We start from the raw sequence: 27673 nt of genomic DNA on the forward strand, positions 1-27673 counted from the left end.
TTATTTAAAAAATGGAAAATAAAGTGTTGAGCATGCAGAAAAATTGGAACCTTTAAATATTGTCAGTGGGAATGTAAAATGGTGCCATGCTGTGGAAATCAGTTTGGTGGTTCCTCAAAACACTAAACATAGAATTACCACATGTTCTGGCAATTCTACTTCTAGGTATATACCAAGAATCAAAAGCAAGGTCTCTGACAAATATTTGTATGTCACTGTTCAGAGTAGCATTCACAATAACCAAAAGGTGGAAACAAGCCAACTGTCCATCAACCAGTGAATGGATAAGCAAAATGTGTTACAGTCATACAATGAAATCTTATTCAGCCATAAGAAGGAATGGAATTCTGATACATGCTACAGCATGGTTGAACCTTGAAGACATCATGTTGGGTGTGATAAGCCAGATTCAAGAGGACAAATATTGTATAAGTCCACTTATATGGAATATCTAGAATAGATAAATTCATAGAGACAGAAAGTAGAGTACAGGGGTTAACAGGGGAGGGTGGGGCAGAGGCTGAGAATGGGTATGGAGTTCCTGCTTGAGGTGTTAAAAAGTTTTGGTGATGAATGGTGGTGGTATTAGCACAGCATTGTGAATGCAATTAATATTGAATTCTGCACTTGGAAGTGATTAAGATGGGGAATTTTGAGTTGTGTGTAAAAAGTTTAAAAGAATTAACCAATGTAAACTGTTCAATGACTCATCCGCCCTCCCGTAGTTATTTCAGAATAATGCTGCTCACTTTCTCTCATACCACGTGCATTCATTTGCTGGACTCATTATTCTTTCCCTATGTCTTGGGTGTTCCAACCCATGGGGAATTCTCATTTAATGGTTTTGGGCTTAGTATACAGGCATGAGGATTTTTCTAAACTTCTCAGATTGTTCTAACATGAGCCAGATTTGAGAAACCACTAAAATAGAGAGAGAGAAAATCAAATTTGAGTCACGATTCTCAGAATCAGCGGAAGTGTGTGTTCCAGATGCAGATTTATAAGCCTTAACCATGGTCTGCTGAAAGTCTTTGTTGGTGGAGGGTGGGCTAAGCATGGGGAGGGGAGGAGTGAAGCCCCAGAATTTGTAATCTAGACAGAATTTCCAGTTGATTATTCTGTATGCCGAACTCTGAGAACCACCCACAGAGCAATATTTTCCCTTAATAGGCATGTGTGAAAGTGGCTGGATGCATGAAATGGAATCATCGTTTCCTTGTCTTCTAAACCTTATATGCTTATTCATGTACGGTACATTCACTCCATGCTGTTCTCTGATTGGTGTAGGGTTTCTAGGCGGTTGTCTCATTTTTAATATGCTTTAATTTGACCTGGGAGAAACTTATTTTTGGGTTTTTCACATGGACGTAACAGGTGAGATGATGAAACCAGGTAAACGTTCCTTAGAACAACATGTGAGTGGTTGAACTGGTTTTATTTCAGCATAGGGTGGCTGTGTTTAAGCAAGGATCTGCACAAATTATAGCTGATTAAAGGAGAAAGTAGTTTGATTGAATGTTTTATGTTGCTGTTCTAAAGACAGAAAGAGTGCCCCTTTTCTCGGATGGTCACCTTGAAGGAGGATTGGAATCCCATCTGCTTTTCTCACCATTCCCCAGCAGGTACCTAATACGTGCTTGGCACTTCACTGGGCCTCCATAAATAGTTCAGGCATGAGTCTTTTCCATGGAGGCCTAAGTGTAGTGTTTCCCTTTTCCATTAAGACTAAGGGAAATACAGCTTTCCTTTGGGAGCTAATCTCTGAATTTTTCACATGATGGTTTAGTGCAGAGATATATCAGGTCCCTTTGAAGGGAATGACTTGTAGGTCAGCAAGACTAGTTCATAAACTAAAAGTGAAGGCATTTATTTGTACATATTGTCTGTTATTCCCACAGAGAGAAGGTTAAATGTGGAAGCATAGATAAGACGAGTTTCTGGAGCTGCATATAGGCTGTACCCAGGCAAGCCTTGTCTAAGGAGAGGATGAACTGCCAAAGTAATGCAACCATTGAATCCTGGTAGTGGGTTTATCTCTGTTATGGAAATGCATACAATGCTTAGGTGGTCATCATCTCCCGTTGTTTAGTTTGTATACAGCTTACCAGTATACTGATACTTTGGTTCCCCATTTTGCTTGTCTAGACCCTTGCTATTCAAAGTGTGAGCTAGGGACCGGTATCACCTGGGAGCTTGTTAGAAACTTAGACTCTTGGGTCTCACACAGCCAAGCCTGAACTGTTAGGTGTGCTTGTCTATGTCACTCTCACTGATTTCTAGTTAGTGTGAGTCAGCATTCATGAGCTTGAGTCACTTAAAGGTGCTGATGAAGCAGTTGCCGAGCTTGTAAGGCTGAGGGCTGACCCCAGCTGAAGGTGTATTCACCATGGGAATGCCACTGGATGGGTGCCCAGTGGCCTTTCCTGGGTGATCCCCTTTGTTGTGGAGCTTTTGTGTTTCAGCGCTGACACCTGCTACGAGGTGCTCAGATCATGGTGTGGGGCTCATCTGGCATGTGCAGGACAAGGAACTCTCCCTCTTTTCAGCTGCATGATCACCTGGCTGTGTTTGCCAGGTTTCTCTGTTTAAACTGACTGTCCTCTCGCCGCTCCCCCGCCTTTCCATCCTGTACTCTTTGGAAGGAAGTTACTATGTGTAGCCCACCCTTAAGGAGTGGGGAGTTAGTCTCCATCTCCTTGAGGGCAGAGCATCTTTATACATTATTTGGGATTCACCCACTTGGGAGATTGATCTATTCTCCACCATTTGTTTATTCAATCATTTATTTATATCAGTATGGATTCATGGATATTTATTTTATTCTTTGTTCTATAATTTAATATTACTTTATTTTGATGCTCAAACGATAGGTTTTTGCATGTGCAGGTCTATTAAAAACATAGGACTTGGCTTTTGGCTGGACCCAGGCCAACCTGCAGGCAAAGGAGACAACTGCTTAACTGGAATGATTTCAGTGAGGTTTATTACTAATCCCCAGCTTGGTGCTGGTTGAAATGCTTGGTTACTCTTTAAGGGCATTTTGGATAAAGTACACATTTTCTTTAGGCATTAACTAGAGGGGGCAATCACTGGTCATGCTCTTTATTGTATCTAACTCTGCCATCATTTCTGGGAGGCGTTAGTTCACTGCTTCTAGGAAGAACTGAGACACAGGCCATTACAGGCAGTATGGAGGTGAGCTGCCTTGCAGTTGGGAATACTATGGTGGAGAACCTGAGAGGTTGGGGGGTGTGAAGTCACTGAGTGTCTAAAAGAAGATGGAGGGAGCAAGGGGAGTTTTAGGGCAAGTTGCATAAAGGAGGTAGTGGGACACCAAAGTAAGAAGTTTGGGATATCTATTTTCTGTGCAAAAAAGGTTCTACCATTATTGAAAAGCGTCTTACTTTTAGTTGCTTGATCACACATGAAGTCTAGATCTAAGAATGGCTTCAGGGTCAAATATTAGTAAGAGTATTGGAAGATCTATTTTGCCAAGAGTGACTACCTCTTTGTAGTGCTGCTACTCAGTGTTAGGTAGGAGGTTCTCTGTGTCTGTTTTTAGCTTAGAGTTATGTTTAAAAAGACCTCCTGGTTTGACGCATATGTTGCCCAGAAGGAGGATGGGTATTGTAGAGGGAACACATATTCTTTGATCCTAAGCCCAACCTTTGAAGCTCACTGAGCTCATTGTGACCTTATAGATAACAGACCCTGCCAGTGAACGTGTTTCTGTGTCTTCAGCTTATTCGACCATGGCAGAAGGTAATGCTGTTGTTTTAGTACTTCACGTTTCATGTCATACACTTGTCTTCTAAGGTCATAAAAACTTGGTTGATTCTAGCAAAAGAGAGCAAGCTTCACTCTCTACAGTGAGCCACAGCCATGTTACTGATTTTTTTCACCTGTGGCCGAGACTACTCATTGCCTTCCCAGATTCTAATTTTAACTTCTTCTTTAGCAAAATGTTAGTCCAGTTGAGGCCTATTTCCTAACCTCTTTTGCAGCCAAGTGTGGCTACACAATTAAGTTCCAGCCAATAAGATTTAAGTAGAAATTTTATGGGAACTTACAGAAAGACTATTGAAAAAGAGAGGATGCACCTTCTTTGCTCCTTTCTGCTTTTCTCCTTCTTCTGGTTTCTGTTATGATGGCTGGAGTTCCAGCAGCCATCTTGGAACATGAAGTGATTTTGAAAATAAAAATCTGACACAAAGCTGGTAGCGCAGAAAGATAGAGGATGCTCGGGTCCTGAATTACTTCATGGAACTTCAGTGCATGCTCTATTACCTGCAGACTTTTCCCAAAATATGTTTAATGTGAAAGAGAAAAAAACCTGTCTTTCTTAAGAGATTGCTACTTTTTCCTGTTATATGTAGCCAAACCCAATTCTTACTTAATGAAACTTGGGTGCACCTCAAAATCATTTGGGGGATCTAGTAAAAATAGTGCTTCCTGGGCCCACCCCCGGAGATTCTGATTTAATTAGTTTGACATAGGACTCAGGCAAGTGTAATTTCTAAAAAACATCCTAGGTAATTCCAACATATGACCAGTGTTGAGAACCACTGTCCTAACTGATGTGCCATCTCCTCCAAGTAACTACGTGGTTTCAGGAATTGTGGTTTATGATATCACTGTGGCACTTACATTCTATTTCTGTAGCTCTGCTAGGAAAGGGAACAGTACTAGGGAGGGGGACTTAAATGCTAATGTTGTGGATGTCTACAGATTCTGAGAATTCAGAAAGCATTAAAATGACGATGCTATCCATAAAGGCTGCCTGTATGGCTTCACTTCTGAAGAAATACTTTCCTTCCTACCGCCAAATAATACTTTTCCTGGAGAGTATGAAGAGCTTAGCAGCAAAGGACTGGGGAGGCGAATAAAGAAAGATGTTTCTCTTGTAGCTGAGCGAGGTTGAAAGGGAAAAAAGGCAACTTTAGATATCCCCCCCCAGCAGCACAGCTGGTATTTACAAAATATTGTATGTTTTTTAGTTATCATTTATTGAATACTTCCTGTTTGAAGCATAATCCTAGAAAGAGAAGGCACATTTTCTGCCCACATTCACAGTTTGGTATTTATATGTACAAGTAAACCTGTGCTTAAAATATAGTAGAGAGTAAGGTCTGTGGCAGATTATGCAAAGACTACTTTGGGAATATTCACATCCCCTCCCGGACAAGTGGCATTTCAGCAAGAGTATTAGCCTGGCTGGCGTCGGGGCGAGGGTAGGTTCTCTCTTGTCTGTGGGTGATGGTGTGTTGGACCTGGGATAGCGAATTTAAGGTATTGCCAAGTAAAAAGTTAACTTTACCAGACTGTTCAATTATTGAGGATTCATGGATGATGTTCAGCACGACCATCCACACTGAAAAATGTGCAAACTTTTGTACTTCTATAAATGTCTTTTGAATGGATGAAAATTCAGAAGGACATATCTTCTGCAGTGAGAGCTCACAGAGTGATCATATTCTCAAAGGCGTCTCTGATGTCCACAAGGACCGGAGCCATTGTTCTTTTGTAAATTGATGGGGGAAGAGGGGTGAATTGATAAAGAAGTGATCTGGTGGCTAGAGTTGTCACTGGGATTTCCCTTAGAATTTCCCCATAAATACAGAAATAACCTGTGGTAGATGATATATCTGAATAAAATATTTAAGAATCAAAAGATACTTTACACAAACTAGGGGAACTTATAATGTAAAGTAATGGCTTGAGTTATTTTGCAAAGTCAAGAATTAAAGATATCTCTTTTATATGTTCATAACTTCTGGATTTTGTATATAACCCTCCGGCTTTCACAACTATATGTGACAGCTTTTATCTTATCATCATTAAACATTTATATTTTATTAGACTTTAAAAATGAGGAAATTAAGGCTCGGAGATATTAGGAAATTTATCTTGGACTAGGTAGTTTATATTGAGTTAAGCCCAGATTTAGTGGATTCAGAAATCTATGTTCTTTTCATAGCATGATGCTGATTTACTTTATCCATCCATTTTGATGGGGGTTAATCAAAGTTCTTCTGGTTTCAAATCACTGAAATAAGTTTGAAGTAGCCTAAACAAGAAAAGGGAAAATGTTATTATATGGACAAGATGCTAGTGTCTTGAGGAACCCAAAGATAGGAATGCAGTTGGTTCCCAGAAGGAAATGGAACTGGGAACTGGAAAATTGTTATTCTCTTTCTCTAACTCTTATCTCACCTTTTCTTTTTATTGTTCTCACTGTGGCTTTCTCTGTTTCTCATATAGATGAATGGAACATGGCTGCTGCATAGCTTCAATGCAGCACAGAGATTAGCTATCCCTAAATCCAAATTCCAAATTCCTGGGAGAGAGAATCTGATTGGCTCCATTTGAGACAGGCAACTATCCTGGGTCCAATCAGCTTCAAAGAAGCAGGGTTCATTACATCCTGCAAACATGGCTGCCAAGGGATTTGAAGGCAACTTCCTTTACTGGTAGGCAGATCTGACTATTGTCTTTTCTCACTGTCTCTTTTGACCACAGCCCACTCTGGACACTCTGATTGCTACATGGAGAAGTTTAAGAGTTCCCTTCCAGGTTTAACCCATGACTACAGTTCTTTGAAAAGAAAACAAGGTAAGAGCAGACTCTGGCAATATAGTGTGACATCAATGATTTCCCCCTTTTGAAACATATCATCACTGTCTCCTCCTTCTCATTATTTAGGGCTCCTTGCTTTCACACACACACACCAAACATTCATAGAAGATAGGGTAATGGTTTCTGCTTTAAAGCTCAACCTCTGCCTTGGGCTACAGGAACCACAGCTCCACTGTGTTTGTTTGTCAATATAAAGTGATTAAAGTCCTCTCCAAACCTTTCTTCATCATAATTTTGGGGGTCCTCTCCTCTATAGTCACTACTTATTCAGAAGTGGATCCAGTGACTCTCATTGGGCAAAGTAGGGAGAGTAAGTTCGCCTAGGATTCTCAGGAACAGGTGGTCATCACCAACTGCTTTCTCATTGAAGCGGTTTCTAAGTAAAGAGAGAAAAATCTCAAGACCCAGTTAAATACATTTTATACTCTGTATTTTCTTCTGTAGCTGTAAAGAGAGAGAAACTTGGGAATAAAGTTTTTGTAGGTGGCCCAAACTTAGGAATGTTCAGTGTTCCAAAAGTTTGTTTACAAGTCAGTTGTTCAGAACTTGGAACTCATTTTATTATGGAAACAATACTATACTTGCAAGGTTAGGTTTCTAGCCAAGGTATAAACGATTATTTGATCTACAGCATAGCTGAAATGGTAATGGTGACCCTGAAGTTTTCCTTATCCTTAAAATTGGAGTCTGAACTCTTCCATGTCAAAACCTTGAATCTATTAGCCTCTTGAAAACTAATTCCCTATGAGTTTGTCTAACATTTGATCCTTGAGCTCCTTATTCACATGGAGATGTGTGGGTGGATGATAGACGTGGGCATGGAAAGATGCAGGGGTAGTAGATGGTATCAGAGGAAGGGGAGAGGGGAGAATAGTGAGTCTGATGTTTTCATTGACTACCATAGGAAAAAAGATATAGGAGACTGGGAAGGAGGGGTATGAAGGAAAAAAATGAATGGCTGCAACTTTTGATAAATATCTCTTGTCATCTGTTAGACAATGTTTGCATCTAAAGTATATATTAGTTGTTTTTTCTGGTATGCAGTTCTTTCTCTTCCATTAGTCAGCTGTAAATTAAGAACAAATTTCATATCATTCCTCATTTAACTGGGTCAATGAATGCATCTACCTGAGATGAGACCTTAAGACTGCAGAGAAATTCAGTTGGGTAATGGGTAGGTGTGAATTGGCTCTCGTTGCATAGTTAGGAGATCCTAACATGCCTTTGTAGAGCTTCTGCATGTGTGGCTTTAGCAGATGGTTTCATCCCCTCTGGCATGGATCCAGACAACTTTATATTCTCAGCATGCAGATGAACAAGGTCAAAACAGGATCTTGTACTGAGATAGACTTTTGAGTCATACTGTTAACTCTTCTCTCTTACAGGAAACTTGCCCCGTCCTTCTTGCAGAGGCCAATGCTGAGAATTCAAAGTACACAGAGTTGTTGGAGTCTTTTCCCAATGTATGTTTTATGTTTCTCTTCTTGATCAAGATTGGGGTTCCTCTAATATAAGAATAATGTCTGATTTGTTCAGGCAGAACACCTGGCCTCTTGTGCTAAGTAGACATTTAAAAATAGAATTAAACGTTTTGCATCAGCCTTCTATTTTGGTCCTCGTTCTATAAAAGAACTTGATAGGAGAACAAGTGGGAGCTTGATTTCACCTATAAATTTATTGGGGAGGTGAGTGTCATCTAGTAGAAATTCACTTGATTTGGTCCATTGAGTTCTACTATATGTTGTCCCTGTAATTGCTTGTGTGATTTTTGTAAAGTTAATTAATCTATCAGTGTTCAGTTCCATCATTTATAAAATGTGAAAGATAAAACCTAAGCTGAAGGGTTGTGAGTATACAATGAGATGATGTTTGTGAAAGCACTCAGAGGAGGGCATGATATGACCCTACCTCTATAAAAAATACTTTGCAATGAGTAAGGAGTGATTTGCTAAAGATTTACTTACTCTACAAAATACAAGTATATTATATTTGATGCCTTTTATTCAATCCTTGTTTCAATGAGCTAATAATGTTTACTCCATTGTAATTTCATCTTCCACTTGATTTTTTTTAATGCAGCATAAAATACTGTGTAGTTTTACTCCATCTTTCCTAAAGTTAATCCTTATCCTAAGTTTTGGCACCATATGTTAGATTAACCTTGTTTTGAATTTTTTATAAATTGAATTACATATACTATGCCTTATTTTTCTGGCTGTTTATTGTGCCCATTATAACTGTGAGATTCATCTATGATATTGTGTAAGGCAGTAGTTTTAAAAATTTCATTGCTGTATAGTATACCTTTGGTAAATCAACCAGATATTTATTTAGTCACTCTAATGCTGATGGGATTTGGACTGCTTCCAGATTTTAGTTATTTCATATAGTTTGTTCCATATAATGTCCTATGAACATTCTCATATCTAAAAAATGCAGTGTGGTATAATTCAGGGTATGACATTGATCCCTTCATCCTGTTCATTTGTGGGTATTTATTAGCCATCATGCTTGCTGGAAAGAGGCATAAGCTGATGTGATTTCAAAGAAACATCATTAGCAATCTGAACCATTGAAATGAGATAATCAGCATAAGCTGGGCAGGCAGCCACTCAAGTTGTTTGATTTCTGCTTCCTCTTCCCACTCCAGTTTTGGTAGCCGCAGGTGTATATGATTGTATGGGTTCCATCTGTTGTCCAGGTCCTGTGGAAGTACGTGCAAAAATTGTAGGTTGAAAAGATTGGAAGTTTTTTTTCAGAATGTAAGTAATGCCATGTAATAACAGTGATCACTCTGAAAAGTTTTGTCTCAGTTTTCAACTCATGGATCGCTTCTACCAAAAGAAGATGAAAAGTCTGTATTGATTTTCATCATAACCATTGAGGAGGGGAGCTTTAACCTGCATGTATGAATTAGGTCATAAGAAAGGAAGAGAGATACTTAGCAAGGGTCCCTGATCCCAATAGAAAGGTCTTGGAGCAGGGCACGGAGGTTTCCGTCATCTGTCTTGATTTATGCTAACCCTTACCCAGGGAAATAAATGAGCTCTCTTCCTCACCCCATTGCCAGTTGGCTATGTTGATGTCTCAAATGACTGAACTATTTGCCTTTATTAACTAATGCTTACCAGAGGGGTCATAACATCCCCATTTTGTCTTTACATAAGCTGTGTGGGGTTGCATATCACAAATGTGCCTCTTTGGGTTTAATAAAGCACTAGATACCAGTAAATAATTAGCAGTAAAATTAGGGTTGACCTTCTGTGATTTTTTAAAACTTTTTAATTGTATAATATAACATATATACAAAACAAAGAAATAAAAAAGCAATAGTTTTCAGAGCACTCTTCAACAAGTAGTTAAGGACAGATCCCAGAGTTTGGCATGGGCTACCATTCCATCATCTCAGATTTTTCCTTCTAGCTGCTCTAGAACACTGGAGGCTAGAAGGAATGAATATTTTTTATCATCACAGTTGACTTTTTTCTTTTCTGTGGAAAATAAATATATACAAAAGAGTCAGAAATTTCAAAGCATGACACAACAATTAGTTGTAGAACAGATCAGAGTTTGGTATGGGTTCCAGTGCCACCATTTTAGGTTTTTCCTTCTAGCTGTTCTAAGATACTGGAGGCTAAAAGAAATGTCTATATAATGATTCAGCAATCATTCCGTTTGTTAAACCCTACCTTCTCTGTGTAACTCCACCATCTGTGATTACTTTTTGCTTTTTTTATAGCTTGAAAAAGTTTTTAAATGAGTAGTTTTAGATTTTTTTTTTTTTTTTACCTAATGGCTTGGTTGCAGAAATGTTATTTTTTGTCATCAACAAAGCTTTGTTGCCTTTCTCCCATCTCCCTGCTCTCGCCCTTGCCCTTCCTTTTGTGCTGAAATTCTTTCCTCTCCCTGTTGTTCTTCTCGCATCTCTATCTGTGGAATTTTCCTGGTCCTGCAGGGTTGGGCTCATAAAGCTGCCCTTCCTGGATTCTGGTGGTCTGGCACTGCTCTGACTGGTTTATACAACTTAAAGTCTTATGTTTTATCGATCTTTAAAATAAGTAAAACAGCACCTAACAGAGATGCTGGTACTGGTAAGTAATAGGAGCTTAATGCCTGTTAGTTGACTGAAGGCATGAGTGCTAAAATAGGGTAAGCACATGGTACTAGCGGAGGAAGCAGGAGGAGGAGCGTTGGGGAGGGGAAGCAGCCCAGAAACAGTCTAACTCCAGTCACATTTTGGGGGATAAGGAGGAACGTACGGTCTTGGTAAATGGTGGACTGGAGGAATTTGCGAATGAGAAATTTGGAAGACCTGAAAATGTGCGGCTGGAACTTAGATGCAAAATGAAAAGGGCGGAAAGTAAATCTAAAGGGGTAGGTAGGTTATATGTTACTTTGAATTTTGTTAAATACAAAATGTTTGAGGTTTTTTTTTTGTTGTTGTTGTTGTTAAAACATCATTTAGGTTACTAGCCAGAATTTCCTCTGCAATGCACTGAATAACTATGAAAAGTCAGGTGGGGTTAGTGCTCATAAGATCATCCGATCAAAAGAGTTTGAATAGTCAATTAATTTTTATGTAATAGTTATTTCAAAGTAAATGGATGGATATATTGGTCTGTTTTTGACACAACCATTTGCTGAAATCACAAACTGAAATCTTAGAAGTTTTAAAGGGATTCTTTCTGACTTAGAAATAAAAATACTGCAGTCCCAATTTAACCCTAAACCTTTTATATTGTAGGACACTTTATAGCTGGAGCTATTTTTTTTTAATTAATTTTTAACGTTTTTTAAAATACCAAAAAACACCAAACACAAACATTCGTAATTTTTGATCATTCCATTCTACATATATAATCAATAATTCACAATATCATCACATAGTTGCATATTCATCATCATGATCATTTCTTGGAACATTTGCATTTATTCAGAAAAAGAAATAAAAAGAAAACAGAAAAAAATTCATACATACCATACCCCCCACCCCTCCCCCTCACCGATCACCAGCATTTCACTCTAAATTTATTTCAACATTTGTTCCCCCTATTATTCATCGTTATTCCATATCTTTTACTCATCTGTTGATAAGGTAGATAAAAGGAGCATCAGACACAAGGTTTTCACAATCACACAGTCACATTGTGAAAGCTATATCATCATACAATCACTGAAGCTATGTTTTAATGAGTCTCTCTTGGTATATCACTCAGTAACCATTTAAAAATGTGATACTTACCAAGAATATTTAAGTACCTAAACTTAGATTATTTTCTATAATGACTACTTTTGTGAAGATTAAAGAGAGAATATATATATAATGGATAGTACCAAGTTCCATTCTTGGTACACAGTAGGTGCTCAATAATATGATCTTTTTCTTCCTCAAACTCTCTAGAGCTGAGTAAGTTTCCACTTTATCGTTATCAACTTTCAGAAGAAACTTTAAGAAAACAACACCCTGGCTCCATGTGTACCCTTGTTGAAATATCCGCTAATTCTTTTGTAAGAGTCTGGAATTTCCTTGGTGGGTTAAACAAGATTTCCTCTTTTAAATGTGCATTGTGTGTGTCTTAGATCACCAAGACTGATCTGATTTGAAGTACAGAATCTTCAAAGTCTCAACTGATGTAAATATTTCAGCAGCTACCGCATTTAAAATACTTCTGGCCCCTTCTACCTTAAGGTATCAGCAAGCAAGGTGAGGCATTCTTGGCTTGTGAGACAGATGCTTTTCTGTTGGATTTGCCAGTGGTTGTGGGGGGTGGGGGTGGGGTGGACAGCAGGTTTACCTCCACTGCTAATGCTGAGGAGGTTAGCAGAGGAACGGAGATATCAGGTTGGAAAACAAAACTTAAACCAGGGTTTTTCTGGGCACAATTCATGTCTTTGGTTTGTTTTGAATAAATTCCAAGGTGACATAATCATCTGGCTGTTAAATATAATTAGTTTTACCTTGTTTTCTACCTAGAGGTATAAGAGGTTCAGGTTTGCAAGTTTGAATGCATTTTGAAGTGGGGCAATGAAACATGAGCAGTTGTGACTGTGATTTAGCCTGCAAGGAAGCAGGGTGGCTTACCAGGTCACATCACCAAGAGGCATTTTAGAGAGCATTTCTTTGAAAATGTGCTGTTTTCCAAATCCCCGTGCTAGAAGTAATAGAATTATCAACCCACTTGGCCAAGAAATAGCAAAAATAGAACAGGTTTAGAAGGCAGATGTTTGTAGATTACATTCCCTTATTCTTATCCAATTAAATTAGAAATCAATATTAAAAATATGACCAAAAAATAGCTGCTTAGAAATTAAGAAACACTCCCTCAGATAAAACTTTAATCAAGGAGTGTTTCATAGACAAATTACAGGTTCATTAGAAGGCAATATTAAACTAATAGAATATAGTTTATGCTCTATTTTTAGCGCATAGCAAAAACTTTACTCAAAGGAAAATTTATAACAGTAGATGTCTTTAACTGAGAAGTCATTTTATCAATTAAGGAAAAGACCAACAAAACATCCTCTCCCCCTCCTGCTCTTTAAAAAAAAAAGTCAAAACCCAAGGAAGAAGAACTGATAAAGTTAAAGATGGAATTAATGGAACAGGGAAAAAAAAGAGTAGAAAGGCTAAGTAAGACACACACACACACAAAACTGAGAAAAGAGAAAGTAAAAATATACAAGATTAGGTATGAGGAAACAGACACAACCAGAAATACAAGAGAAGTGAAAAGAATTATCAAGGAAGAGTATAGGCAAAACACTATGAAAACAAATTAAAAAATATGGAAGAAATGAACAATGTATAAGCAAAATATAAATGACCAAAGTTAACCCAACTAAGAAATGCAAACAGACCCGTTACTCTAGAAGTCCCAGTTTGTGTTTGTTTTTGTGTTCCAGTTGACAATGGTTCTGATTTTTTATTTTTAAGGGAGCATTATTTTATTATTAAAATAAGATGGATGGTAGACCTCCACTTTGTAAAACCAGATTTTACCATTATCTCATCTAGTAGTGAGATGAGCATGTTTTTTTTTTTTTGAGATGAGCATGTTGAGAAGAGCGTTTTTAACTTTAATATGTGTTTAAATTTTGAAAGAGGAACAGAATAATAACACTTCTCTTTCCCCAGTGTTCTCCAAAAGCAAGTTAACCCCTTCCTTCAGCATGAGGGACACTGGCTGATAAAATAAAATATGCTTTGGGGGGTGTGAGGGTGGTTCAGTGGTAGAATTCTCACCCGCCATGTGGGAGACCCGGGTTCGATTCCCAGCCCGTGCACTTCCCCAAAAAACAAACAAGCAAGCAAACAAACAAAAAACCCAAAGAAGCAAAAATTCAACAAATGGTGCTGCAATAACGGGATACTCACATGGAAAAAGAATGAAATGTGACCCCACCATACAGCATACAAAAAAAAAAAATGCTTCTACGCTGGTGGCTAAGGACGATGAACTCATTCCAGCCTTGATGGTGTGGGAGAAGTACTCAATGCTGCCACCCCACCGGCTATTTGATGTCCTAGTTGATTTTGCCATGGACCCCATAGTGGGCTGCAAAAGCCTGAAGCTGCCACATGGGCAGGTGGTGAAGACAGTTGGAAATGTGGAAAATCTGACCGCTCCTAGGATGGTATTTTGCCATTTTTTGTGTGGTACAAACCTGTAACTATTTTATCTTATTGTTTCATAACATTAAAATTATTTTGGAATAATCCTCTTTAGCTGAAAATGAGCTAAAGAAGCTCCAACTTATGAAAAATCAAGCACGGAATATCTGTTTCTCAAGAAAATTGGGGATGGAAGTATAATTCACACATCTGCTGAAACAGCGCCAGCATGGACTTCTGATTTCCGAAGTGAGCAGTGGTTTTAAGAATACTTTACCCAACACAATGACTTCACACATGCAGCCACCGAAGGTGGCATTCCAGCCCGTTCTCTGAAGCATGATTTTCCAGTTAGATCAAATGACTCTTTAGATGGATTCCACTCGTTATCAATTTGAACTTTTCTTGTGCATATTTGAAAGGAGAAACAATAGCTGTTAATGCATTAACGCTATTAGCAGAAGAGGAATGATGCGTGTTTTATGTTAATATTGTCAGTTGTTTCAAGTAGTTCAGTTACATTTATTGCATGAGTGGTTTGATATTTTTCCATGTAATTCATGGAATCAAAGTAAAGCTTTTAGAATTTTTAAACTATTGTTTAAATGTGTAACTCTTAGTGTGAATTCTATTGTAAATTTGGTTAAAAAGTTTATCATTGTAAAGAAAAAAATTAACAACTTTACTGAAGAAAATGTACGTATCAGAAATTTCACTCATTTAAAGTGTACAGTTTGATGGTTTCAGTAAATTTATACAGTTGTGCAGCTGTCATTACCACCCAGTTTTAGAACATTTTCGTCGCCCCAGAATGTTCTCTTGTTCCCTCATTTGCTGTCAATCCTCAATTTACACTCAGCTTCAGGCAGCCACTGAAAAGGATTTTTTTTTTTCAGTGAAAATACAAATAATTTTTGGGGAATTAAACAATGGAATTACTAAAACAATAAATCCATGGGACAGAAATTTGCATATGTAGTTGCACATATGACTCATTATTTCTTTCAAACAAGCTGCAACAGAAATGGAAATATGTGCCAAAATTTACAAATATTTTGCTAGGTTCTCCACAGACCTGAGCTGCAAAGTTTTTGTGATGAAGCTGATGTTGAATATAAAAAAATCCTTCAGCCTGCTGTATGTGTTTTCTCTCTTTTTTTTTGCCCATTACCAAGCAGATTTTAGAACTGTTTTAAGTCTCTGAAGAACGACTTTGTAAATGCTAGAATTTTCTAATGGTAATTTTGAAGGAATAATGGGTGAAGTGTAGTGTCATACATAGCTGGTGGAAATGTAAACTGTTATAGTCTAGATGAAGAGGAAGTATAAGCCAAACTCTAGTAAAATTAAAAGAACATAAACACTCTGAACCAGCGATTCCACTTGTGGGATTTATCGCATTGAAATAAATCCAACAGCACAGATGACCTATGTATAAGAGATTTGTTGCAGTTTTTCTCATAGTGGCAAAATATTGGAAACAAAGTCATTGCCCACAATGAGGCAACTGAGTAAATGACAGTATAGCCAGCAAATAATGGTATCCGGTTATTAAAAATAGTGACTTAGAGCCACGCAGTTGTACTGCAGGCAGTTATGCAGTGTGTTGATGAATGAGGAAAGCGAGGTACCAGAAATGCACATTATTTGGTGCCATTTTACAAGACAGCACCAACCCTGCGTATGTGTGTATGCATGCATGCATGTGTATATATAGTATGCATCAGTATAATTAAATGAACACAGAGAACATGTTTAAGGAAATGTCAGGAGCTGTTACCATTGGTACATGGGCGAGGAGGTAGGGCTGATGGGAGGAGAAAGCAAAAAAAAGATTATGAGCGCTCTTCTCACAGACTGCTGAGGGAAATAGACATCTAAACAATTACAATTGTAAGTGTCATAGTTGAGAAATAAAGAAAGCGCTGGTTTAAAGAGGGAGAAGGACGGGTCTATGGATCTGATTCGAGAGGGCCATGGGCAGTAAGTTATTTGCTTTTCTGCTGAACTTAAGAGATATTTAATTACTTGCAACCGCTGACACAGTGATTTTCATGATAAAAAAAATGTGGTTATGTTCATCAGGCACAATATAAATTTGAAAATTATTGTGAGGCCCTTGGAAACTGGTACATCTCAAAGACATGGCACCTGGCTGCAATTGTTGCTTTTAAAACAGATCTTCATGTATTTAACCTGAATAATCCTTCTCTCCAGGGGCCAATGAGTGCAGGCAAGGGGAATGAGAAGGAGCCACCTAAGGAATGCTGTTTTGTAAGAACACTTTTTCTGGGATTGCATTTTCTTGAGGTTGCAGGTCGTGGCACACAGTCTCTGCCTGTTGCCTGCAGCTGTCAACACCGGGCAAAGTCCCACAGACTTTTGTGAGGGCACCACAGTGGCATGTGCTGTAGGAGATATATTGAAACAACAGCTAACCATCTTAAGACATCTTCTGAGGAAGACTTCAGGTGACAGGTGGGACTGCGGAATGGAAGTAGACTTTCCTATCCTAGGACATGTTTTTTTCTCTCTTGTGGAATAGAGAACAGACTCCCCACCTCTCATCATGCCTTCGCTTCTCCGTCCAGCAGTGCTGTGTTCCTCTCCATTGAGCCATGACTTCTGTGCCCTCAGGACTTTGGTTTCTTTGATCACTTGCAGATGGTGGCATTTGTTAGCTCCATCTGGCTCCTGGTCTTACTGGGGACTTTGTAATGCACTATTTTTGTAGGAAGAGGGAGGAGATGGGGAAGGGGGACAATGAAGAAGAAAAGAAAGGATTCAGCCATCTACAGCCTAAAGAGTTTGTGGGGCATAGTTTTTGTGGTGCCTTTCCAAATAAAGTCCCACTGGAAAATTAGCATCTATAACATTCCCACCTATGAATAATTTGGTCTTTGTAGGGAGGAATCTTAACCCCAAGGTTGAAGTTCCCATTCCTTTAAGCCAAGAAATATTTTGACTTTGGATTCAACTGAGTACTTTGTATCTTTGACACGGATGTAAACTACAGACACCTGCCATTTCATATAAACCATGAGGATTTTGGCTGGGATGACAACTTGTGGGAGCATTGTTTTGGGTTTTTTTTTTTTTTATTGATTGCCTTGTGCAGAGATTGAAAGAGATGGTAATATTAATAGAATGATTAATATTTAAAACATAAGGATTCTCAAGACTCTTCTAATCTTTTTAGTGGGCAATCTTAATTCAGAACTAACCCAGTGTCATTTTTTTTTTCCTAGAGAGAATTAGGTGACAACAAGGGTGCTAAACTCCATTTTCTCCTAAACTCCTTAACCCTAGCTTGCTAGTGTGTTATATAGAACATGAAGACACTGAAGCAACCGAGTCCTCTGGAGTCTCCTCTCGTTCATTCTCTCCATCCAGTGTCACTCTGGACTCTCAGATAGTGTGACAGCAATGACAGATTATTCTCCTCCAGTTTTTCTAGTTGGGGCTGGGCTGGTTTCTACTTGCTCCGTGAGATGCTGAGATACTTATCATATTTGAGAAATTGAATGAGAACGACATGTCTCAGGCGTTGTAGAACGTTTATCAAGTCTGAGGTAACTGGTTTCATTCCTCATTTCTGTGTAACATTTTGACTTTCCATTGTAGTTTGAGTCTTCTCTTCGATGGCCTTGCCACCCTGAGCGGATCTCTGGCTAGTTTTTATCACCTTATTTGGTAATGTTCTTACTCTTCTTTTTATTGTATCTTACTCTTAATTTTATTCTTAATGCCCTTGATTAAATGTTGAATGAATGAATAGGATGAGCCCCACTAGATGCCTTCGACAAATGCAAATGAAATTGTAGCTGTTTGGAAATAAGCAGTGATGAAACTGTCAGAGACAGGACACGGGGACCTTTGCCTTCTGTTTTTTCCTGTAGAGAGAGAATTTCACCTCTTGCAAATGGTGGCTTCCCAATACTTATATTCTTCCATTTGCTTTTTCAGAACTGAACAAACTATTTTTTAAGTTATGTTTTAATCGTAGGTGTGATTGAGATGTCAAGTCTAAGGTATGGGTTACTAACTTACATTGAATGGAAAAGTGATTTTAATAGCATAAGAATGAGTGATGATTTTCTTTTATATTAACTAAAGAGAATAATTTTCTGAAGAAGAAATCCTACTTGTTGATTCTCTTTTTAGGTAGGACTACAGCACATTTGATAATCTATATCTATCATGTATTATACATTATATATTACATAGTATGATATATTGTGGATTATTATATAAGTATTTTATGTACATATGTACAATCTAGTATACATATTTTTATAATAATTTGGGGGACCTCATACAGAGGGTAAACTTTATGTATCTTTGATTCATTTTGGTTTAGTTTTTATATGACTTTAGGTATACTACGAAATTAAAACAATTGCTTGACAGTTTAGATTGCTTCCCATTAATGGCAAGGTTTTGTTTGTCTTTTCTTTAGCAGAGTCTCTAATTTAGATGAGGCAACGATTGTCCATCATGGTACCGGTCAACGTGATTGCCATGCCTGGTGAAAACTTTGCAATTGCTCAGAAAGATAAAAGATATTTTTGTAGCTTTTAGTTCTCAGTTTGAGATACCAAATATTTACATCCATTTTTTCAGTCTAAAAGAAGCATTTCCTTCTTATGTTTATTTGAGGGCTTCTTTTATCCACCATTTACATATTGATCTTCCTTCGGGTTCTCTCTTCTGCCCCCTTTTCCTTTCTTTCTCAGAAGAATAGCATTGCCCGAGTTCCTGCTGTGTATCATAGCAGGCTCCTGTGCAGCTGAGCAGGTTGCATGCTGCACAATTCTTGGAGGTGACATTCACTGCCCCATCCCCCAGTCTTGGACAGTGCAGGTGTCTCTGTCCTGCCTCAGGCACCATGCTGGCTAATTTACAAACCTCTTCTTTACCTTCACACCAACCTGTGCAGTGACTATTATCTTTCCTATATTACAGACCAGAAAAACTGAATCTTGGGTGTGTTAGATAGTTTGTTTAAGGTTACATAGTGAGTGAGAAGTTAAGTTGGTCTGGATCCCAAACTCTGGCTTTTCTCTCTTAACCATGTTGCCTTTTGTGGGTGATCTCAGCTCTTGGTACTCTCAACCATTACTACCGCTGAAATGATGACCTTCCCAAATGGCTCTCTCCACCCCAGATCTCTGTCTCCAATCTACTAGACGGCCCTGCCAGTGGGTCCCAGAGGCACCTCGGATGCTTCCGGATTTAAACAGAACCATCTTCCTCATGACCGTCCTACTTTATTCCTGCTCCCAGACAGTGGCATCAGTGCCCTCTATTCCTCTGTCTCCCTCCTCCCCATCCCATCAGATATCAGTTCCCATCAGTTCTGTTTCTGACATCTCTCTTTAGTCCCTTTCCATGCCAGCAGTCACTGCATTAGTGCAGGCCCACAGCCTTTTATTCCGCAGGTGCTCCTTCCGTAGCACGGAAAGCATCACCTCTAGCCTCAGATATCTAGTCCTTTTCACTAGCTGTGTCTTCTGCCTGGGTTTACCCTTCTCTGCCTCCTCTACTTGACTACTTGAAGACTCAGCTTTACGACATTGTCTCGGGGAAGCCTTCCTTGAGTCATTCCATCAACCTCTTTCCTTTATTCTTCTCGGTGTCCATCATATCACACATTTGATTTGCTCGTCTGACTCTTCCGCTGGACTGAGAGGTCTGTGAGGACAGGGACCATGTCAGACTTCTCTGTATCTTCCTAGCACTTAGCAGCTTGTCAGCTAGGAGATCAACAAATACTCCAGGGAATGAATGAATATTTACCATGGGCTCTTTAAGCAGATCTGAAAGAGTATTCACATAATACTGTAACATCCAACATGTTCATTTAGTCTTATTAAATGTTTGAAATGCAATTTTTATAATCCTGCATGGTTGAAAATAATCAGTGGTGACATTATTCAGTTATCCAAACTATCTTTTCTCTTCCCCTGCCTCCTACCATTGGTGACAACTGGCAGCATAGTAAGTATTTAACTTACGTTTTCATTCATACTGACAGCAGTTTCTTCTCTTACCCTATTGATAAGAAATTATAATTTAATTGCATGGCAATTTAAAAAGTGGACTCTGTGTTGAACTTTGGTTCAGGGCACCCAAGTTTTGCCTAGCCACTAACAAATAAACTAACTTCTTAGAAGGTTCTTTGTTTATATTTCCCTGGTTCCTGTGCATCAGTGATGGTTACTACACCAAGAAAATTCCTGGAAGTAGATATTCTCAGAGACTAAGCCACACTAAATTTGAAGTTGAACATCCATTGGAGTTGTTTTCATCCGCATGCTCCTTTCTCATCTAATATAGACTTAGGTCTCCTTAGATCTCATTCCAGCTCTGCCCCCATCTGGTTCTAACCCACGACTTAAATCTCTTTGGACATCAATTTCCTTATCTTTAAAAAATTAGGTGTTTGTGCTGAGGATTTTTCAAGCTCAGATACCCTTTGATCTTATGACCGTTGGCCTCCATTGTGCCTTCTCTAACGGACTAGTCTCCTTTGTGGTTCTTCCTTCTTCCCCCAGCAGTCGGCTCATCCTCTAGCCTGGCTGGCCTCGCAGTCAGACATACGTTGTGTTCTCAGCACTTGGCTTTGACCTAGAGGTTTGCTTCAACAGGGAGTGCTGAGAAGGAGTTTGCTTGTGTCGCTTGGACCGATGCCTAGTGCTCCCGCTTCACTGGCAGGCACAGATCCCCTCCGCAAAGGGCTTGGGGCTCCCTTCTTTTTAGGAAGCACATTCCTGACTGAGGTTGCAAACGTGGGGTGAAGTTGGAGAGAGATCACAGAAAGATTCCTGTATCAGAGTCGTGATATTTCTAAATTGCAATATTTGACAGGTTTGGAGCTGAACTGTGATTGGGACTTGTGAGGCTATGGGGAGTGAATAGATATGCAACGGGTCATAAATATCGAACAAATTAAGCGTCCAAGGTTTCCTAATGAGGTAGGCACATCATAGTACCAGTTTTTGGGTTACTTTCTTACATTTTCTTTGACGATACAACAGCTAAGCTTCTGTCACTGTGTTTCCCCTCTAATTTTTGGACAAAGCACTTCAATCAAAATCAGTGTTTCATAAAGATATGCCTGCATTTTATGAGGTAAACTAACACTGTCCTGATTTAATTGGCTTGAATTCTAATTTTATCATTAGACGCAAAGGACAAATGAGGTACAAGGTGTTTTGGATGAGCTATGCTTTAGAAGTGTTTCTAAAAAAACCCAGTTTTCTGGAGAGGTGGGAAGGCAGGTCTGGGCTGTCAGAAGTAGAAGAAAGAAATTGCAGGAGCGAGGAAAGAATCTCTGTGAGAATGTGGGCACAGAAGGAGCAAGCTCTGAAGGCTGAGAGGTGCCATTTCCCGGTCTGGGTAGGATGCTGGACAGAAGAGGCTGCCGCTGGGAATACCCTGTGCGGCCGTCCCAGGAGCTCAAGAGGCGAGTGGTGAGCGCCGGAGCCAGCGCGGCGGGGCCAGGCTTGCACAGGGTTAAGGCCCATCACCTGCGGGTGCAGGGCGACCCAGATGGGAAGTAGGAAGTGCCGTGCCTGAGCTTCCTGTATAAATAAACGCGCGGCTCGGGTTGCTGCTGCCGGCGAGCTGTGCCGCGCGCTCGGCGAGGTCCGCGGGCACCCCGGCTGCTGCTGGGCAAGGACGTGGCTCCGCACCCCCTCCTCCCCGCTGATCGGTCCGGGAGGGCACGTCCTGTTGCGGTCTGAAAAGTGTCAAGCTGTCAGCCGCCGAGCAGGGAGGGAGAGCAGAGCGAGAACCAGTTCCTCCTTCTCGGGGCGGCGCGGGCGTGCACCCCGCCGACGCGCGGGTGAGGCTGCGGAGAGCGAAGCCGCCGCCGCGGGGAAATGCCGCTCTCCTGCCCAGGTAGGCTCCGCCGGCTTTTTCCAGTGCTGCGGGGGCTGCCGGGCTGGAATGGAGTTTGACTATGAAAAGAGGAAAGGACGGGAGGTATTGAACTGTGATTAGCAAGGTTTGTGGCTTTACTTTCTGCCTCCACTGCTTCCGAACGCGTTAAACACCTGTTAACTTTGAAAAAATAGGTGCCTTTGTAAAGAAAAACAAAACAAAACAGAACCAAACCCAAAACCAAACAAAATCAGTCGTTTGGTTTCTAATAAAACAGACTCTTCAGAACGTTTCATGAAGTTCAAGTTAGACCATATCTCACTGTGTCTTAGGAGGAGACCAAAAGTTGGCATAACTCGGATGTTTGCCTTCTGGTTTTTGCAAATGCGTACCAATATGCTGACATGCATAATTATGGCTAAGATGTTGCGGTAATCATGGGGATTTTGGTCATACCTGGTGGTGATTATTTGATCAGATAATTGCTGATAACACAGAAGCTCTAATCCTATACTGCTATTTCAAGTTTAATTTTAACATGAAACTGATTCCTAACACACGTTCTGTTTCAACTGAGAAAGGTATCTTTTGCTTTCAAGACGCCTTGTGCTTTGCTAGCTAGTGTCAGGGGTTCTGCTAGAAGTCTACTTCTGAAGTCTTGTCACCTTCAGGTTTCTCTGAAATGCAGTCCCCTTTACTCCTTAAAATGCTCACTCAGTGCTACAGCCTTCCACTCTCATTTCTCTCTGCCACGCATATCTGATCAAAATATTAGCTGGGGCTCACAATAAGGCTATCAGTACTCTTCTAATTTGCCATTAATGCAAGGTAAACGTATAGTGAATGGCAAAGAGATGTTGAGTATCAGAATGAGCTCGCTTGGATTTTTATTTAAAACCAACGGAAAAAACCTCAATCCCAATCCCCCAAACCGATCACCCTCGTTGGCTAGCCCCTAGGTTACTGTGTGGGCAGTAGAGTTTGAGTGTGGTCACACAGTGGCCACATTTGAACATTGTGAGGTGTAAATCAAAGGACAAGATGTTTAACATCTCTGAAAGAGCAGATTGGGGGTGTCTAGGCCCACAAGCAAAATAAATGAACTTTGAAATGACTCAGTTTTGAGGGTGTGTCTAAGAGGCAAAGGAACCCAGCCTGTCTTAACTGAGGTCAGCTGGTTGATTAGAGTATCTGGTGAGCTACTGGCTAATTAGAGTATCTGGCTGCTGCAGCTTTCACTGAGCAGAGTCTCTTAGTTCTCAGTCTCTTTTGACTTCCAATTCCTTTATTGCTCTCTTCTCTTCCTTACTCTGCCCTTCCTTTCTAACCCTAGCTCTTTTCATGGGTAACACATTCCCTTCAGTATTTCTAAAGTTAACCTGTGGAGGAGAGAGGGAAGGAAAAGAAAGAGATTGAGAGCAGACCTACCAAGGCATTTGGAGATAACTGTATTATGAAATCCAAAACCACTGCTCCACGGCCCTCCTGCCCTGCCCTTGTAAACCTTGGACCCGTATCCCATTCTTTGCATTGGGCATAAACGTAGAAAAATTGTGATGTAAAGGGAAGGGGAAATACTCTGTTTAAAAGTAACCTCTCCAACTAATTGAAACTGCCTTGATGAGTAAACAAATGCAAGGTAAACATGCACAGTGAATGGCAAAGAGATGTCGAGTAGCAGAATGAGGTTGCTTGGATTTTTATTTAAAACCAACAGAAAAAAAGCTCAATCCCAAATCCCCCAAACCGATCACCCTAGTTAACTAGCCCTTAGGTTACTGTGTGGGTAGTAAAGTTTGAGTGTGGTCACACAGTGGCCATTTACCCAGTGTTTTACAAATATTTACAGTCATCTATGCCAAATATCTTTGTGCTGAGCCCAAAGAACATTCTCAGCATTCAAAAGCACCATTCTCATGAATGGTTCCAGTTCACTGGCAATTTAAAGACATCCAGGCTTCCAAACTAGGTCAGCTTAAGAAATGTCTTTTTAAAATAATCACTTTTTGATTCTCAGATTATGAACCATATTTTAGGAGCCAAACTCTACAAGCAGAGAGAAAAGCATGCTCTCTCTAGAAAGAAAAAAAAGGATTTATTTTGTCTACATTGGGAGGGCCATAGAGCTGCTGGAAACTATCTTGCTCTTAAAAAATATCAATGCTTTTAATCTAGGAGAGTGTATTTAAACATTCTTTCTGGCAAAGCTGTTTCAATATTTTAGATGTTTAGAAGCATTTAAAGTAAGTACTTCAAATATCGGAGTCCTTTCTCTGTAGTGTTTCTGCTACTCGTGTCTTCTGGCTTCCCTCTGGCCTTAACTTGGGACATTATTTTATTGTTCAGTAAGGTCTTTAGTGTTTGAAATCTCCAGTTTGAGGTAGAGGTCAGGAATCATGCTGAACACAGATGCTGATGGATGAACAAAGTCCAAATAGTTTTGGGACTAAACCTACTTTGTCCAGCTGATTATTTAGATATGGGAAAGGAGCCAAAGTATCACAGAAGCTGTACTTTCCAGTTTGGGCTTTGAGGAGTGGTTAACTCAGCCACTCCTTGCAGATACTGAGGCTTTTTTTTTTTTTTTAAGAGCAAAAGTGATTAAGGTGTAACTGCTTCTGCAACATGAAACAAGAAACTTCTAACCTATGATTGGGTCCTTTTCTTGAATTGAAAACACAAAAACCTAAGCGAAATGTGTGTCTCCTATTCATAGCTGGAGATACTTCTGTTTACATAGCTTGTAGTATCTATTCAAGAACACACTTTGAAAGTGTGTCTGATTGGTTTCCGATTTCTCTACAGTCATGATCTTAGTCAACGGGTTCTTTTGTCTTTCTTGGGAAGATAGAATAAGACATCTCTTTTTTTTTTTTTCTGAACTTGTGGCTGAAGCCACACAAATTTTTCATGTGTGTGATTATATGAAGCCATCTCTTGACAACCTCAGCATCTAGTTTAATGTGTGTAAGGGCTGGATTTATTCACCTTTGCATCCTTACATCCTACATGCGTGGAGTTAAGTTCTTTGTCGGGTGACTTTGTGTGTAGCATTATAGAGTCCTGTTATAAGAAATGATTTGGCAAAGACATACACAGATATGCACCTTGCTCCTTGCTTGGCATGGGGTGAAAGTAGATGCCTCTTCCAAACAGGTTTTAAATTGGTTTCGGAGTAAAATTTCTATATGAAGCCTTTCACTTTCACAGGAAGCATTTGCACATGCTTTTATTCACCCTGAGAAAAATATTGATTTAGATATTCATGCTTTAGCAACTGTAGTTTCCTGGTAATGTTGTGACCCAAGAAAAAAGCCCGTCTCTTGGCTTAATGGGGTTTTCTAGAAGACTGTTTCTCCTTGATCTATTAATTACATCATTGTCTGACCTGCCTTTACATGACGTTCCTTCCTACTTCTGCACTTGGTTATTATGCCAGGCAGGGGAAAGAACATTAGTTAGTAGGGCTCTACGAATAATTGTGGGAGATAGAGGAACCAATGATTAAAAGGGGGGTGTGCAATTGTCAAGAACGGAGCTAACATGAACGTAGAATCACAATTCCCAAAACCTCTTTGACCTGTAATTCTCATATTCACTCCTACCTTCTTCGATACATTTATATTGTCAGGGAGGGTAGGAATGGATTTTCACCGCTTGAGTCTAACCCTGTGGTGTTAATAAGAGCGTGCAGAGAAGGCAAGAAAGAACAAGTGTCCCATTGAGAAAAAGGGACAGCATTTTGCAAATGTTGAAACTTGATATCCCAGATGATTTTTTTTTCTAAAATCAGTATAAAATTGTAATGTTACAAACCATATCAATTTCCCAATACAATGTAGGGTTTAGAATTAGCTTATCAGAATGCCATTTTCTAATAGCTCCCCAGTATATATTTTGCAGGAAAAAATGTAAAAATTAGATCCTATTGAGACAATTGTGATAGATTTTTCAATTCAATTTTATTATGATATGTTCACATACCATATATTCATCCAAAGTACATAATCAGTGTCTCACAGTATCATCATACAGTTGTGCATTTAACACCACAATCAATTTTTGAATGTTTTTGTAACTCCCAAAAATAAAAAACAAATACCCAAAACATCCTATCCCCTTATACTCCCCCATTATTTGTTTATGTTTTAATTTTCTTACTTATCTATGCATACATTGGGTAAAGGGAGTGTCAGTCACAAGGTTTTTTGATAGATTTTTCATTCATAATCTAATGTCAAAGAGCAAAGGATGTTTAGAAAACAGTTCTTACTAATATTTAAGGTGCTTTACCTAATGGAGTGTCTGTCCTTTTCATGTACAGAAAAGGTTTATAGAGGGATATATTTGCATATTATTTTCATTTTTAGAAGATAATGGTCTCAAAGTTGCAAGAATATAACCTTATATATTATATAACTACTTAGGTGACGATATTGGAGCAAAAGCATTATAAATGTATCTTTTTATTTCTTGGTTTCCTGGGAAGAAGGCTGTGAAACAGTGAGAGGAGAGCAGAAGTTTCCTCTCTTAGCATGTAAAGCGTAGTGATAAACATTGAGACACCACGGTTATCTCACAAAGCCTGAAGAGGTGGACACTATATTTCCACATCATCTGAGAACCAAATATTTCTTGTTTTCTTATGTGTGTCTTTTTTTAATGCTGGAAAAAGTTTTCTCACCTATTTTATTTTTAAAAAATAATCACAAAGTGTCCCATATGTGATGCCCTGTATGTGCCATCAGTTACTCATCAGTCTTATGTGTTGTTATTATTTTTATTGTTATTTTTTGGCACGAGCAGGCACCGGAAATCGAACCCGGGTCTCCAGCATAGCAGGCAAGAACTCTGCCACTGCATCACTACTGCCTGCCCCATGTTATTGTTTTTAAAAATTATCAATAGATAGTGGAAAATATACTTGAATAATTGCATTCCTCTGATTGCTAGTCAGGCTGCAAATGTTCCCCTTTGTTCACACCCTCTTAGGGCACAGGTTAGGACTGTTTTCCAATATTAGAGGATGTGCACTGGGTCATCTGGTCCCTGAATGACCAGGGGGCCGGTCAGCAGTGCAGACAGGGCACAGAATCCAGCCCTGGCTGTCCTGGAGCCCTGCCACATGCCCTGGCCTTACTTTAACACCAATACTCCTTGCCTTATTACAGCTACCGCCCATTGCCCCTATCTTCTGTTCCAGACTGGGAGGGAATGTCAGCAAACAGCTAATGGCTGATGATGGGCAGTGCTTCACCAGACCTGACCAGTGCCATGGGGGTCACTAATAGCAGCTGTGAAGAACATGAACCCATAGCTAAATAAATCGCTAGATTGGGCAGAAGCATCACAGGCAATGTGGCATACTAATTTTTGGATCATGTTAAGTGGAAGCTGGTTGCCTGAAAAGTCTTCCTGAGCTGGTATTGGGAGAACTTTCCTGAAATGCCAGAGATGGAACCTTGAAATTGTCGTTTCTTTCCACTCTGTTAGGTACTGGTTTCCAGAGGTTACCTCTCTGTTATAAAAGGCACCACC

The 27673-nt window shown here is 39.5% G+C and overlaps 1 protein-coding gene across 14 annotated transcripts in view; it reads left to right on the plus strand.

The window, feature by feature from the left end:
• The window catches only part of RNF144B (ring finger protein 144B), a 172497-nt gene that overhangs the window by 77291 nt on the left and 67533 nt on the right, over positions 1-27673 (plus strand). For 2 of the 14 annotated variants that reach the window (XM_077143470.1, XM_077143468.1), the window contains exons 2-3: positions 6520-6612; positions 8022-8099. Coding sequence is in view for 3 of the 14 variants with exons in the window: in XM_077143475.1 (XP_076999590.1) it covers positions 7278-7280; positions 8022-8099 (81 nt within the window). In the remaining 11 variants the exon portion in view is untranslated. Of the gene's footprint in view, positions 1-3738; positions 3763-6286; positions 6613-7215; positions 7281-8021; positions 8100-10882; positions 11011-21859; positions 22260-27673 lie in introns of those variants that run through there. The other 12 variants (XM_077143469.1, XM_077143477.1, XM_077143478.1 and 9 more) reach the window with 12 other exon arrangements.

Source organism: Tamandua tetradactyla, chromosome 25 (assembly GCF_023851605.1).
Source record: "Tamandua tetradactyla isolate mTamTet1 chromosome 25, mTamTet1.pri, whole genome shotgun sequence".
NCBI classification, from domain to species: Eukaryota; Metazoa; Chordata; class Mammalia; order Pilosa; family Myrmecophagidae; genus Tamandua; species Tamandua tetradactyla.